General features: G+C 42.6%; 1 protein-coding gene across 1 annotated transcript in view; it reads right to left on the bottom strand.

The window, feature by feature from the left end:
- GABRA5 (gamma-aminobutyric acid type A receptor subunit alpha5) overlaps nucleotides 1–12,844 on the bottom strand; it is an 82,172-nt gene extending 69,328 nt beyond the window's left edge. Inside the window, 3 exon segments of the mRNA XM_030317582.1 lie at nucleotides 10,919–11,075; nucleotides 11,457–11,515; nucleotides 12,792–12,844. Of these exon segments, the coding sequence (XP_030173442.1) occupies nucleotides 10,919–11,004 (86 nt within the window). The 5' untranslated portion in view covers nucleotides 11,005–11,075; nucleotides 11,457–11,515; nucleotides 12,792–12,844.
- Between the last annotated feature and the right edge of the window lie 1,892 nt (nucleotides 12,845–14,736).

Genomic DNA, 14,736 nt, shown 5'->3' with positions numbered 1-14,736 from the left:
TTGTGAAATGTTCTCAAATTACATTTGATCCGAACAGCCTGAAGAGTATTAGGAGACAAATACTTAACTACATCACTGACCATTTGAGATATTCCCAACACTGTCCACTTGTGGGGGTCATCTCCATGACCACTGCTTTCCTTGGCCCTCTGATGCACTGCTTCACCACAGTTTCAAAGAAACACAATCCCATTTGGCTCTGAATCCTACTTCACAAATACCCAAATCATTGCCAATATCAATCCAGTAGGATGCAAAGCTTAAGAATCCCAAATCTCACCTTCTACTTATTAGCCAGAATTTTTTTTAAAGGTGGGGGGGAGGGCTATTTATACCCTTTCACACATCATTACAGTTTTATTGGAAAAGTTTCAATATGTGCCCTATTCTGACATAAGTGCTTCTTGTACTTATCTGTGGGCCTATTCATGATAGAGCTATGGCTGGGGTTTGCTGTGGCTTCTCTGTATTTACTGAGGATAGGACCCAGGAGGTAGGAAATGAGTTCTAAAAGAATCTCTGAAAATGCTTTTCAGAGCAGGAGTCGAGGTTTTCTCTCAGGACCAACTGCTAGCCCTTCTCAGGTCATAGGTCATCCTAAAAATGACTAATTTGCAGCATGTGGTTATGAAATGCACCATTTCCACAATCATGGAGACAAAGGCCCTTTTTGTATCACAGAAAGCAAATGATATGCCTACACACAGGAGAATCTCACAAATGTCTGGCAAATTTACCTGTTCCTCTCAAGGTGCATAATCTTCCAGGGCTGCTTCTAAGGTACAGAGTAACTTTAGCTTGCTTTGTTCCATTTTGATTAGTTGAAGCCACTTGAAACCAAAATAATACAAAAACACTGGGCTATGCCTTCAATGAGCAATAATGCAAAGTTACATCTGAAGTCTCTGGGTAGAAACACAAGCTCCCTCATCTCTTTGAACACTCACTCCACTTAGGTTCAGAAGGCAGGCTTGAGCTTGCCGACATTCCATTTCAGAACTGTATTGAGTATAACCAAAGAACTCTGCTGATCCTTAGGTCAACTGTAAATACACAATTGCTTCAAAGATAAGCTCAGCTCTCTGGGGGAATGGATTTTTGTGAGCTGAAACAAAATCCATTATTACTGACAATAACCTTGGACATAATAGAAATATTTGAAAATTTTGGCAGCTGACGCTTCAGTATTAGGATTAATTAGATTCTCTTAAAATATGAATTGTTTCCTTATGTTTAGTGCATATTGTCTATAAAAACATGTCACATTTAGTCCATGTGAATAGTTCCAACACTGCCAAATTACTGATGTTCCAGAAAGGGAGTCCTAAAGGAAACGCAGAACCAACCATACTTGTTAAAACACCCTGATTTCCTTGCTCAAATATTCGTTCTTACAAAAGATGCTAGGACATGATCTCTAAACTTAAACACTTTTCCAATTATTTTAGCCTGAAAAATAAGGAAATTAGGTCACTAAGCCCCATATTCTAGCCTGAGAAAGGAAGGTGGTGATTGTTAAATGGGCAGGGACATGGGTGGGCACAGTAGGACAGCAGAGTGAAGCTCAGAGGTGTGGAAGGTCTTCTCAAAAAGCTACACAATGGTACCCCATCAGATAAGTTCTGGACTGTTCAGACGCTTAGAAGGTGAAGTGGAGAATGAGAAATTAAAATAAATTTCGTCCACTAGTGGGTTTAACACACTGTTTAAGAAAAATAAACATGAATGTCTTCAGAAAGGGTAAACTCTTGCTATTGTGCAAATTTTCCACTTTTCCCAGTTGTCTTACATCTGACTTCTTCAAGGCATTTGATTTTGGACTCCTGCATTAGCTTCATTCTGATTTCTAGGCCCTAGAGATTTGGCTTTAATTGCTCCCTGAGAAACAGCTACAGGTATTATTATTTTTTTTAAGATTCCCAAGTGATCCTCATGTGCAGCCATAGTGGAGAGCAACTGCTCTAGGACTATCTAGATTGGAAATGGAAAGGATGGTTTGTAAGCCAAGTGCCAGAGTGACTATAAATGACCTCAGAGAGCTTCTCTCCTCCATTACATCTTCAAAAGGCTGTATGATGAGCTCAGTGCTTATTCCAACAGCTCAGGCCAACAATGTATTTGGGATGTCAATCATGTATGTTCCTGGTGTTGTAGTAAGTACCGAGGATGTGAAGATGACAAAGATGGTATCCCCAACCTGTCAGACAGAGCTGTGTTCTAAGAGAATCAGTCATGTTCACAGAGGATTTCAATAGCACATCGTAGATGTAGGGATCTATGTGATACATAGGACATTCTAGGAAAACAAAAGAAAGAGAAGGAGCTATGTACAGTGCTAGAGGAGGAGAAGAGAACTGACCTGAGACTTTAAACATGAAGATCTAGTCTCAAGCTAAAGAAGGAGATGTTGAAGGGGTTGTGAGCAGTGGCATCAGGGTAGGAAATGATGATGTTTGCAGAGGGTAGTAAAGAACCTTGGTGAGTAAAGTAATGCATGTCAGTGGAGAGCAGCACATATCAAACCATAAAGGACTTCACATGCCATGTTGCACTCCTAGGGTCAGTCCTGAAGGTAGTGGGAGCTTCAAAGCAGTTAGACAGGGGTCACTTACTTTACCTGTGGCTCTTGGGCACTTTGCAGATGATGGACTTGGCAGGGGCAAGGCTAGAGGCATGGAGGCCAGTTACCCAGGCAATTGCAATGGTGATAGAGATGCAGTTGCTGGAGCCACCAGCAAGGTTTCTTAGGGAAGATGTGGGGAGGAGTCTGAGCACAGCAGGATAGGGAATCCCAAACAAGTTACCCCCCAAATCAGACAGTTACCACACAGAGTTAACCCTGTAGTAGAATCCATGCATTGCTCTGAAAAGTGAGTTGCATTATTAATTTAATCTCAGAGTAATTTTGTTCTTGAGGAACTGTGAAGGATTTTACTCCAATATAACTTTATCTCAGTATTATAATTTCTAATGATAATAACAACAACAATATGTTGCAGATTCCATCTTTAAAGGTATTTCATTTTCCAAATAATGCCTGATGAGGTCTTATTTTGGCATTTAAAAGGGTACAAGTTCAAGAGTTATGTCACCCTTTCTGGGGTTTAGAAAAGTCTGTTGAGTAATGTACCACAAATGGTGCTATTGAAGGCTAGGAGTGATGCATTTCTTTGTGATGTTATCTCTGCTTATATTGACAGCCATTTTTGATTTATATAAAATGGGATCCATAATGGCAATGAACTTACTTTGGGAATGGAACTAAGTTGCTTTTAAGTGGCAGCTTCCCTGTCTTCTTAAATTGCATTTCTTTCTGCATTCTTTCCACAGCATTTAATTACTTCTAAGAAATATATCTTCAGTTTATTTGCTTGTCACTTTAATCTCATTAAATAAGTACCTCTAAGTGGCACCGTTGTGTGATGTTTCCCTGAGACATCTAAATTTCCACTGCACACCACTTTAACCATTTGAAAAACTATATAAAAGAAAATAACAAACATGGTGAACACTAGCTACACAATGAAAGTCAATCTTAAGTTTCCAAATAAGAGTTGTCCCCTCTTGTGGTGGAAACATGGACTTGAAATGTGTCTCATGTGGACGAAGTCATGGCCATGAAACATTATGTCAGAACTCTTAGATTGTTTTCACTGCCATGGGCCTCACATCAAAGGTGCCCCCAGCCCTGCCTATCAGCTCCCTAAATAGTGCTCAAGCCTACCCCTGCTGGCACCCTTCGTGTAGTCTCTTTACTCTTGTCCATTTCACTGCAGCCCAGCTCAGAATCATACCGCCTACAGGGTAAAAAGTCGGTCTCCCATCTCATAGGCCACACCCCTTCATCTAAACCTACCCACTTCCCTAGACTCTCCCCAACCACACAGGATGCCCCCTGTGTGTGATTATGCTGCACATGAACCATCCTGGTGTCTATTACACATGGTTTTCCCTCCATCCCTAATAATTCCTATCATCAATTACATTTGTTGTAACATATCAGGTCTTTAACATGTCTTTCATTCACCTTATATTCCCTTCCAGTTAGCATTCCATTCTTTGCCCCTCTTCTACTCAAAACTCACTGAAGAGTTGTCTATATTAGAAATCTCTGCTGCCTTTCCTTCCTTCTCTTGGACCCACTCCAGTCTGGCTTTCACTGCCTACATCCCAAAGAAGCCTTTCTTCTGGATGCTACTGCACAATGCCCAATCCAACAATCAGCTCTCAGTCCTTATTTGACCACATCTCCCTTCTTACAACACTTCCTCCTCTTGGCCTCAGGATGCTGTCCTCTTTGTTCTTCCTATATTCACTGACCTCCTCCTCTCACTTGCCCCCACCCCCTTGCCTTCCTAAACTTACACAGGGCACAGTCCAGGGACCTTTTTTTGGTTTATATTCAATCCCTAAATGATCTCAACCAATCTAATGGCTTTAAATATCTCCCATATATGAAAAACTTGAAGTTCATGTCTCTAGCCCCAATCTTTTTTGAACTCTGGACCTCTGTATCCAATGGCTGTCTGGCCACTTGGATATCTAACAGGGCTTAACATGTCCCTAACTGCACTGAAGATTTTCACTAGAACCTTTTTAACTACTGTCTTCTCCAGCTCAGCAACAGGCAATTGAATCTGTCATGTTTTCAGGTCAAATACCAGTGGGGGGAGGGGGGTCATCCTTGACTCCTTTCTTTCATGCCCATGTCAATCTACTAACAAACCCCACTGGCCAAAAACCATCCCTCCCCTGGGTCACTGCATTCGCCTCTTAACTGCCCTGACTGCTCCTTCCTTTACTAACCACCCCTGCCCCAGATTCTGTTCTATCCTCCACTCAGCAGCCAGAGCAAGTTTTAAAGTCACACCTCAATTGGATCATACTTCACTCCTACTTAAAACCAATCCCAGACCTTCTTTGACTTACAAAATAAGAGTCAACTGCTCTTCCTGGTGCTACCTAGCATGGCCTACAAATTCTTTCACCATATGACCCTTTCCCCCCACTGCCCCACTGCCCCTCTGATTATGCCTCTTACCAGTCTTTCCTTTCAATATCCTGGCCTCCTTGCTGTGCCTACCATCCAAGCATGCTGATACACTCGCTCCTCCTCTCACTTGTTCAGCCTTCTCCATGAACCACACTGCTCACATCCTCACATCCCTCAGATGTTTGTTCAAGCATCTACCTTCAGTACACTCACTGTCTCCTACTCTAAATAATTCTTAATAGCAATTGTGACCCAACTGACATGTGAAAACCAGAATGCACCCTCCTTGAAGGCATGCTCTACTCTGCCCACCACAGGAACTCAGCACCTAGAACAGTGCCTGGAACATAGTGAGGACTCAATATACATTGATGCTACTAGCAGCAGGGCAATGTTCTCCACGATGCTCACATTGTAATCTCAGTTTGTGACTATGGGTGTACTACATTATATGGCAAGAAGACTTTGCAGACGTGATTAAAGTTATTGACTTTGCTATGCTTAGGCCCTGGCCCAGCACCAAGCTTATCCTGTAGGTCTAGCAAACTTTGGGTGTCTCCTGGTCACAACATCCAGAAAGATAGCTAGCCTATACTTAGCAACCCCTCCCTACCTGGCCTTGTTTCAGCATTTAGCATACATTCAGCAACATATCCTTCACATCAGCCCTGTGACGTAGGATCCATTATTAACTCCACTTTGAGATTAGGAAACTGAGTTGCAGGCAGGTTTAGAAATTCCTCTGTAGCCACACAGTGAGCATGCAGCAACAGAGATCAGAGCAGCCTGACTGCTCTCTGTCAAAGTGATACCTAGTGGTATCTCTATAAACTTAACAGGGGTCCTAGAATAGGATCTAGTTTGATTATAGAGTGATGGCCCAATTTTTTTGTTTTGTTAAAATTGAAAATGATCTGGTCTTGGATTTCATTTATTTTTAGGTTTGCTTTTTGGTTTTGAAATAACTTGTTAAATAAATACAAATGAAATAGAGTTTTCAGTGAACTGCTAAAGCCTGTTTCCTAGCATATCTTACTTTTACTATCATATCCCTTCTCTATAATATTTTATTTCATAGGACATATTTTGTGTTTGATTTTATTTGAGCTGTGGCAGACACACTATCTTTAGAACAGTGTTATTTGAGTTCTAGATTAGGACATTCTTTTGTTCCCAATCTATAGATTTCCACCCTCATCCTTTCCCTTTTGATTGCACCTTAAATATTAGACATTCTGGAGAAGGTCCTGCAATGGAGAGCACTGGTCCAGGCCCTGAGGCCTGATATGGATCCTGATTCTGAAAATTAGACACATTTCCCTATGCTCTCCAGCCTGAACTCTTTTCACTTACAAAAGGAGTTTTTTTCATAGTAGAAAATTAAATAGTACATTTTCTGAAAATGCTTTCTAGAAATGAAGGAAATATAAACCCATACAAACAATGATAATTATTGTTGCTACCAACAGAGTTCTATGATAAGATTTCTTTTTACTTTTGATTCTAATATTTTGTTCTCAAATTTCACACAAATTAAAATATGCATGTTATGCAATCGCACCTTTGTAAAAATCCAAAAGCCCATATTCTCCTTCTCCCCTTGAACCAAGCCAGTGACTCATCTTGGAGCTGATCGCCAGACCGGGTCGGCTAGGTTGGTGTTGGCCGACTGTCCTCCTAAGCTTTGCTAAGCTCACTGCCTGTTGGCATGAGGAACATGCTAAAAGTTTCCTCTACAGAGCATGTAATTGGAAGTATTTTCTTTTGGTACCTTTAAAAATGTTGGGCATTACTCTGTAGCAAGGTCTTAATCACCTTAAGACCTTAATCACCTTAATCACCAAATTTTTGCTATATGCAAGATCTACCTTTCTGATCTCTGGCCTTCTCTGCACCCTGCACTTAAGATGTCCCATCACCTGTCAGTGTCCTAACTGCTTAGGCGGTGCTTCTGTGTGCTTTTTGATAATTATTACAGTGACCATTTGTCCTGGACCTCATGAACCTGCAGCCACAGTACAGGAAGAACTTGCCATCTGGGGATTCAAAAGAGAGAACTTGCCATTTAAAAAGACATTGTGAGTAGCTGAATGATTCAGAGATTGCACTTTCTGCTCAAGCTAAAAGAAAAGAACCATCCTTGAGAATGTGTATGAAAAAGCTCTCTTCATGAAACCAAAGGTACAGGTTAGCACATGCATGTAGTCAGATAAAGAATAACTTTATCTATTCATTTTCATAAGTTACTTCTACAAGAGTCTGCTTTTAATTGCTAATTATAAAACACTGTTTACCAAAGTACATTGGAATGGTAGCTCCCATGTAATAAAATTTTAATGCACTTTTTCTTTTCCAATAGATAAACCTCTAAAATATATTTAATACAAATAAATGAATGGAAACAGATTTTACTATTATTAAGTTGATAATACTCAATTTTATCTTATAATTATCATTTGTCAATTGATTCCAATAAAGTGATTTTTCAAATGATGATAAATTAATTCCAGTTTAAATTTAATATTATGCACTTTGATATTATATTGATTCAAATATTGTTTCTGTGCTAGTTTTTCTATACCCTGTACTTCTGATTACTGGTCTTATTAAAATAATTATAATGATTCAGTCTCCAAATGTGACATAGCATAAGGCTGACAGTTAAATAAGGCCTCTGTCCCATTATATGTTTGACTCATGCTCTGTTATGTAACTTAAAACTAATAAAAGAATTATAAAGGCTATTGAAAATGAGCTGCTGGTGACTCTAATCAAATCGAGAGAAGCAAAAGAAACAATACTCATATACTTTAAAAGCAATTTCACATTAATTATCATATAATTACCAAATATATTTTACTTATCAGATTTATAAATTTTCTGATTGCCAAATCCACATACTTGTCACAAACACTGAGTATAACCTTGTATATGCACAAAAGCTCACACTTGCCTCTTTCCTTTGGCTCACTGACCAGTCTTGTGTAACCCTCTTTACCCTCCATCAGTTGTCTGGTTTCTTTTATGTATTTGCAGGAGTCAGTATTTCTCTTGTCCTAAAATGTTCAAGTTAGGACCTTGCATGCTTCTTCTTTCATCTCTATTTGGAACCCAATCACACAAACTCTTTAGGGAGGAAAGACAGAACTTACCACTACTCTTTTTCCCCCCTAATCTCAAAACAAAAAACACTCTCTACCCCAATGCATAGAAAAGCTTTCAGAATTACATTCCCTTCCTTTATAGATTTGTTTGACTCAGACCCACTAGCAAGCTCTGTTTGGCCAAGGACCACTAGGGTTAAATCACTGAGGAGTGCTAAGTAACAAATCCTAGCAGTTACTGCCTGGGTTAGCCCCGCTCCCCGACTTTCCCTTCTCTAACTACAAGACTGGGCTAATGATGCTTAGCTTATAAGGTTCCTCCTAGGATTTACCTAAAACAGATAACATAGCAATAGGTGCTCCATATTGTGATAGCTATTGTTTTGTCAAGATTTTAAGTCAAATGAGTGTTAAGAAACTTTTTTTTTTGCAGTTAACGAAATCATTCTTAAGTACATTTAAAGTAATAAGCAAGTGAGAGGAGCCTCGTATAATAAAGGAAATCAATAGAAACTTGTGCTCCCAGATGTTAAAATGTCTTTTGTGGCTGGTTGTTGAAAGCCACACCTTGCTAGCCAGATTTTTGAAACCCCCCCTCCCATTTTGCTAGACACCCTACTTCACTAAATGCAACTAAACCCACAGGATCACAAGTTAGAAGCAGTCTGGAAACCTGACGCAAAATTCCACTTACAGGAATATCTTCTAATAGAAATAGTTTCAAATACTTAAAATAGTTATACGCAAGTATGTTCACTATAGGACAATTTATAACAGCATTATCGGAAAGAATATAAACATCCCAAATTAGGAAATACTAGATGATGAAGCATTCATGCACTGTAATAATACTCATCCTTTTTTAAATCATAAATATTAAAGAGTCTGTAATAACAAAACGACATAAAAAAAAAAGCACAGTACAAAACTGAAGGTGCGGTATGATCCCAACTATATAAAAATATCCATAGAAATAAGGGAAGAAGACACCAAAATATAAAGGATGATAATTTCTGTGTGGGGGAATTAAGGATTTTTTTAATTGATATTCTGTGTCTCATGTATTTTTTGCAGTTAGCAGGCATTGTTTTAGGATGGACTATTGAGCATATGTCTTAAAAATTCAAAACTCCTCCAGCAGCTAATTCTCTAGGGAAGTTGAAGGGTCTTATACCACTTGTTCAATGTTAGCTTCCAGAAACTAACAATTATCTCTCTATTTTGAAGTTAACTTCAGAAAACCACCAAATTAAGTAAGAAATAAAGTATAGCTGTGTCTAATGGTTAGCCTCCATATGCACATTACTTCATATTTCAGGCTTGCATCCACCAGGAAGTGTAGAAACTTCATGAGTATGCAAAGCACGATAATACATTCAACCAAAATCTTAAAAAGAAAACATGTTTCCAATCCTAGCATATTCCTTACCTCTTAAATATTGCTAAATATATGCAGTATGTCAGTAAACATACTACCTAATGTATTAACTTGGAAATGTAAGCACTGTGTTATGATTTTACTTACGCAGCTTTCATTCAGGGGAACACCTGGAACAACATACTTTATAGGACTTAACAGATGGAAGAGACTTTGGAAAGGAAAATTTTCATTGAACAGATAAGGAAACTGAAGGCAGGGCAGGCGAGGTGTCCACTCAAGAGGAGCAGCAAGGCAAGAATAACAATGAATGCTCTGTTCCAAGGGAATACTCTGAATGGCTGAAAGGGCTGCAACATAGGTATGTCCCGTGCTGAGGGACAGGCATGCCCCTCACTGACCTGGGTACCGGTCCCCATGTGGGGATGGTCACAAACCTCACTCCTTGGTAGAGACATGGAAATGTCAGAAGAGAAGAAAATGTCCAGAGGACAGAGAATGTCATGTACCTTAAGAGGGTCTTCCTTAATGGCCAGAGAGGTGTGGCCCAGAGGGGCCTCTGGGTAGCAGAGCCACTGTGTGCTTAAGATCCTTCTCTGATTTACATTAGTGCAGAATACACTGTGGAATTTTTGGAGCTGATTTTTACAGAACAAGTGCTTGGCAACTTTTGTCATTAAATTTAATTTATTAATTATGGTCCATCAACTTCAAGTTACAATCCTTTTGATTAGCTGGAACGGTTTTGGGGAGGAGAAAACTGTGGAGGAATATCAGCACCTACACAAACATTTACCTGGAATGTTTGTTATCGCTAGTTTGATGGAAAAAAAATCATAGAATGCGTACCCTGATACTAAGGCTGAAATGAAAGAGCTTAAAGGAATCGATAATGCCCTATGCCCAGGTGTGTCTTGCAGACGTTCAGACACGCGTAGTTTCTAGTGTCTCCACTTGCATTCAGGTGGCTACAGTTCAAGGCCTTTGGATCAGGCCAGAACCGCTGCCAAGTCCTGTCAATTCCACATAGCGTGGGCTTGCCTTTAAAGGCAATCCCTTTGCATAATGGAACCAAGGAGGGCAATCAAAACATTGAACATTGTCTTGTCCAACAAGCAGTAACTCCTTTATGCCTGCGAGCTTATGAATCTTGTTTTAACCTAAGTAGAAGAAAACACAGCTGATTCTGAAACCACCTCTGCCTCCATTTCTGAAAATAATCTGCCTCTTTTCTCTGACTCACTTCAGAGACCCCAAACGTGGCACAGCCTTGCTCAAAATGACAGTGTGGTATAGGACAAGGACTCTATTTATTTACAATAAACTGAAGGGCAGGGGACTGCAAAGACGGCAAGTGAGGGTTTGTTGATGTACTACTCAGCAAAGTGTCTTAAAGCACTTGTGCACTGAAAACCATAAAATAAAAGATAGATGGTAACTCACCCAAAGTGACTGGCTAAGTTCATGGAAATACAAAAGAGAAGGAGGTTTTTGATCATGATAAAGCTAGAAAACATTCCATTGTCCATTCCCAATGAGAATAATAGTTGAAGCAGATGAATTTGGAATAACGGTTCCTTTCTTCAACTTGATCTTGAAGCTGAAAGGTACACAACAGTGAAAAGCTATAATGTGAATTTTTTTGTGTCCATTCCTGAAATCATATCCTACTGCTAGTACGCACAATTTACAAAGAAAGAAACCTGGCTGTCCTTCCCCAGCATGGCTCCACAGCAGGTTGTTACCTATGTCCACTGGGCAGTAAGTTGGGACATGGAAAGGAGTTACAATATGTCTTAATTTCTTTCTACTTTTACTCAGAGTGCAGACTCATTCTCCTAATTTTTTTCCACGTTTTACTTTGTTTTAGTTTTCAGCTTATTATCAAATGACCGATTAGTCCTATTATTAGAACAAATATCTGAAGTTATCTGATCAACTTATTTTGCATTTGTCAAATCCACAAGTGGAATCATTTTACCTTTCTGAATATTTGCCACGCGTTCAAAGCCAGCAAGCTACTCCTTGTTCTGCAATGTGCTGAGAGAAAGTATGTGGAAAGAGGGGAAAAAAGGCACATTTAAAACAAAGCTTCTATAGGATCACGATAATATAAGAACTGCTTTCAAAAGAGGGTTGCCACATTCTCAGCATTCTGTCCCCATAACTAAATAAGTTAATAATCCCTCCATTTGGGGAAGTCTCTCAGCTCTGTGCCGGGCCCTAATTAATGCATTTGAAGTCCAGGCAGGCACAGTCCCTGGGCTCTGCAACTAACCTTAGCGAAAGAACATATTTCTCAATATGCGCATAACGCAAATAGGTGCACATGATAGAGGAACACCGCGTGTTCACAAGGAACATTTTCCCAAGGAGACCCCAGGCAAACTCCGGAACTGGGAAACATACAACAGGTACTTCCACCTCAGAAGCGAAGGCCCTCGTGTCAAGAAGGGCAGGGTGCCATGCGGTGGTCTCCTGGGCGCGTGTCCTGAGGCTTATCGCCAGACCCGGGCCGGAGTCGGGGCGGCGAGCACTCCGCGCTGCATGCGGGAAGCCCGGGCGGCGCCTCCTACTGCCCTCAGCCCTGATCCAGGACCCCCAAAGAGAGGCTCCGCTCCCACGGTCCCCTGACCGCGGCGGGATCTTGCGGGCGCAGGTGGGCTCAGGGGCAGCATTGCGGAGCCGCAGCCTGGCCACCCCGGCGCCGGCGGCCGGGCAGGGTCGGCCTCCCGCCCTGTCCGCAGCAGCGCGCCCCGCGCCTCAGTCTCGCCGACCCTTCCCGGCTCTTTGCTGGCCCTCGTACTCTCCCCTGCTCCAGCCTCAGGTCTGAGCCTCCTCAGCGAGAAACGCGTGCTGCAGCGGCGGCTCTGAGACCCCCGGCCTCAAGAAGCCCGCGCGACCCACCCGCTACACCCCCGCAGAGTCCGCGCCCACCCCGCCAGCAGCTCCGGGACACCACGCGCCTCAGAGCCCCGAGGCTGGCGGGGCCCTCCAGGTGGGCAATTTCGCCCCTCCGGCTCCAGGGACGGCGGCGGGTGTCCCCACACCCCAAGTCCTACCGGCGGGCCCGCGGTAGCTGCGCCCTGGTGCCCCGTCCGGCAGAGCCGCACAGCTCAGGCCGCCCCTGCCCTCCCGCTCTGCCTTGCCCCCGCGTCGCCGGGGGAAAGTTTGCGCTCCAGGCTGCCCCAGGCGCCCCGCCTGCTCTCCACCTCCCATCTCCAGCCTTGCAGTTCGAGGCTCCGGAGCCCGGAGGAGAGGGATGCGTGCCCGGCCGGGGCCGCCCTTCCTCTCACCCTCGACCGCATCTTCTTACCCCACTGCCGGGGAGGCAAGCCGTCGGCGAGGGTGCCGCCGCCGTCGCCTCCGCCGCCTCCTCCTCCTCCTCCTCCGCCCCTCCTCCTCCTCCTCTCCCCCGGCTGGCAGGCGCGGAAGGCCGGTGCGGCGTCACCGCCCCATGCTGCCAGCGCGAACTTGCCCAGTTCTCCTGGGCCGAGCGGATCAGCCGCCCCGCGCTCCCGCCGCCGCCCTGCGGCCCCGCTCTGCGCCGCGCCCGAGGCCGCGCGCTGCCCCGTTGCAGATCCCCCCGCGCCCCCAGTGCACTCTCGCGCTCGCCTCTCACCTCTCCTGAGCGCCACATGTCGTCTCTGGGATTGAAGAACGTTCCTCTGCAGAGGCGCTCCGGTAGAGGCCGCCAGACTCTCACCAAATGCGCCCTCGGGCCGGCTCAACAGAGGGGGAAGGGTTCAGCGCCAGAGGCTTGGCCTGGTTTGGGATAGGCCTACTTCTGAAGTTTCTTGATGGCTTTCAGGAACATACTGGGTGCCTTGTGTAATAACCACTGGTTTCCCATTTTTACAGAAGAACTGGGAAGGGAGTGTCAGCAAGGCTGTAGCCAGGGCCAGTGCTGGGAGTTATTCAAGTCCAACGCTGAGCATCTCCCCAACCTGGTGTCCTTACTCAGTCTTCAACACACTCCTCCATGTCCTCATCTCCTATTCTCTTTAGAAATAAACCCGTTTATGAGGCTTTTTAAAAATAATTTTATCTGCAATTCATTGCTACAGGAGGGAAAGCCAGAGCAAAACTGGATTAAATTAGAATTAAACCCTTACCTACTTGCAGTATACATTTGGCTTTTGTTTGTTTGTTTGTTTGTTTGTTTTTTCCTGAAGTGTTATTTCTTGACAAGAAGCCGCTTGTCAATGACAAGGGGCTGTGGGTCTGAAGACCTGAGAATAGGCCTGGGGTTGAGTGGAGGCAACTCGCCAAGGAGCGCTCCTAGGACCCAGACATGGGTGCACTGCACCCATGCACACAAGGGCTTCAACACTGGGGTTTGTAGGAGTATGTCTGTCTCTGTCTCAGTGGTGCAGAGCAAAGAGGTGGCACTAATGACAACTGGAAGGAAATAAGGTCCCCTTCAAGCGACAAAACAAGATGGATGCAAAAGCAAGCACCTTCCTTAAATTTAAGATTGCAGCAACTTGTTTACCCAGGAGGTGGATGCCTCTTGACTATGAAAGCCTCCAGGAGAAAATGTTCAAGATTTAAAGTTAAACCACCAAGAACACGATGAGATTTATACTATTATCCTGTATCTTTTGTGACACTGCATTGTTTATAGTCACTTAACAGAATAATTGTGAGAAAAGGCAAATTTCTAACTCTGCTTCAGAAAGGATCTTTAACCTTTCAGTGTGTGAAGTCACTGTATTTTTCAGTTATGCCGAATACTCTGTATTCCAAATCTAAGCTACCTGCTGGTACTTTTACACATTTCAAAAATTCCAAGATTCTCCAAAAATAAGTAACTGTAAATATATTTCTGAATAGGACATAAAAAGGTATGAATGTTGCAAATAACAAGAGGTGTTATTCTGAACATACATTTAGCCACAGTATTAAATCATTCTGATTCTAGTGGTTCTACATGAAATACAAATTACATAAAAGGCTTATTTGAAATTCTGGTTCTAAACTGGTTAACTTGAACACATACATTTCTTCATTTTCTAATTTTTCAAAAGAGATAACACTGATCAGTTTGTTGATGGTCAAAATCATTAAATTAAAACAATCAGAATCAACTTAATGTAATTCTCACCTATTAGTTAGGATTCTAGGTTCGGAGATACCTGTGATAGCTGCTCTTCTCTCAGGATTAAACAGCGTAGGGTAAATGAAAGAGTTCAAAAACTAGTGAATCCAAAAGTTTACAGATTATGAAACAAAGCCATTCAGAAATTTATGCAAAAAAA

Source organism: Lynx canadensis, chromosome B3 (assembly GCF_007474595.2).
Source record: "Lynx canadensis isolate LIC74 chromosome B3, mLynCan4.pri.v2, whole genome shotgun sequence".
Lineage (NCBI taxonomy): Eukaryota > Metazoa > Chordata > Mammalia > Carnivora > Felidae > Lynx > Lynx canadensis.
Note: the sequence above shows the minus strand (reverse complement) of the source record. Positions and strands in the feature narration are given on the sequence as shown.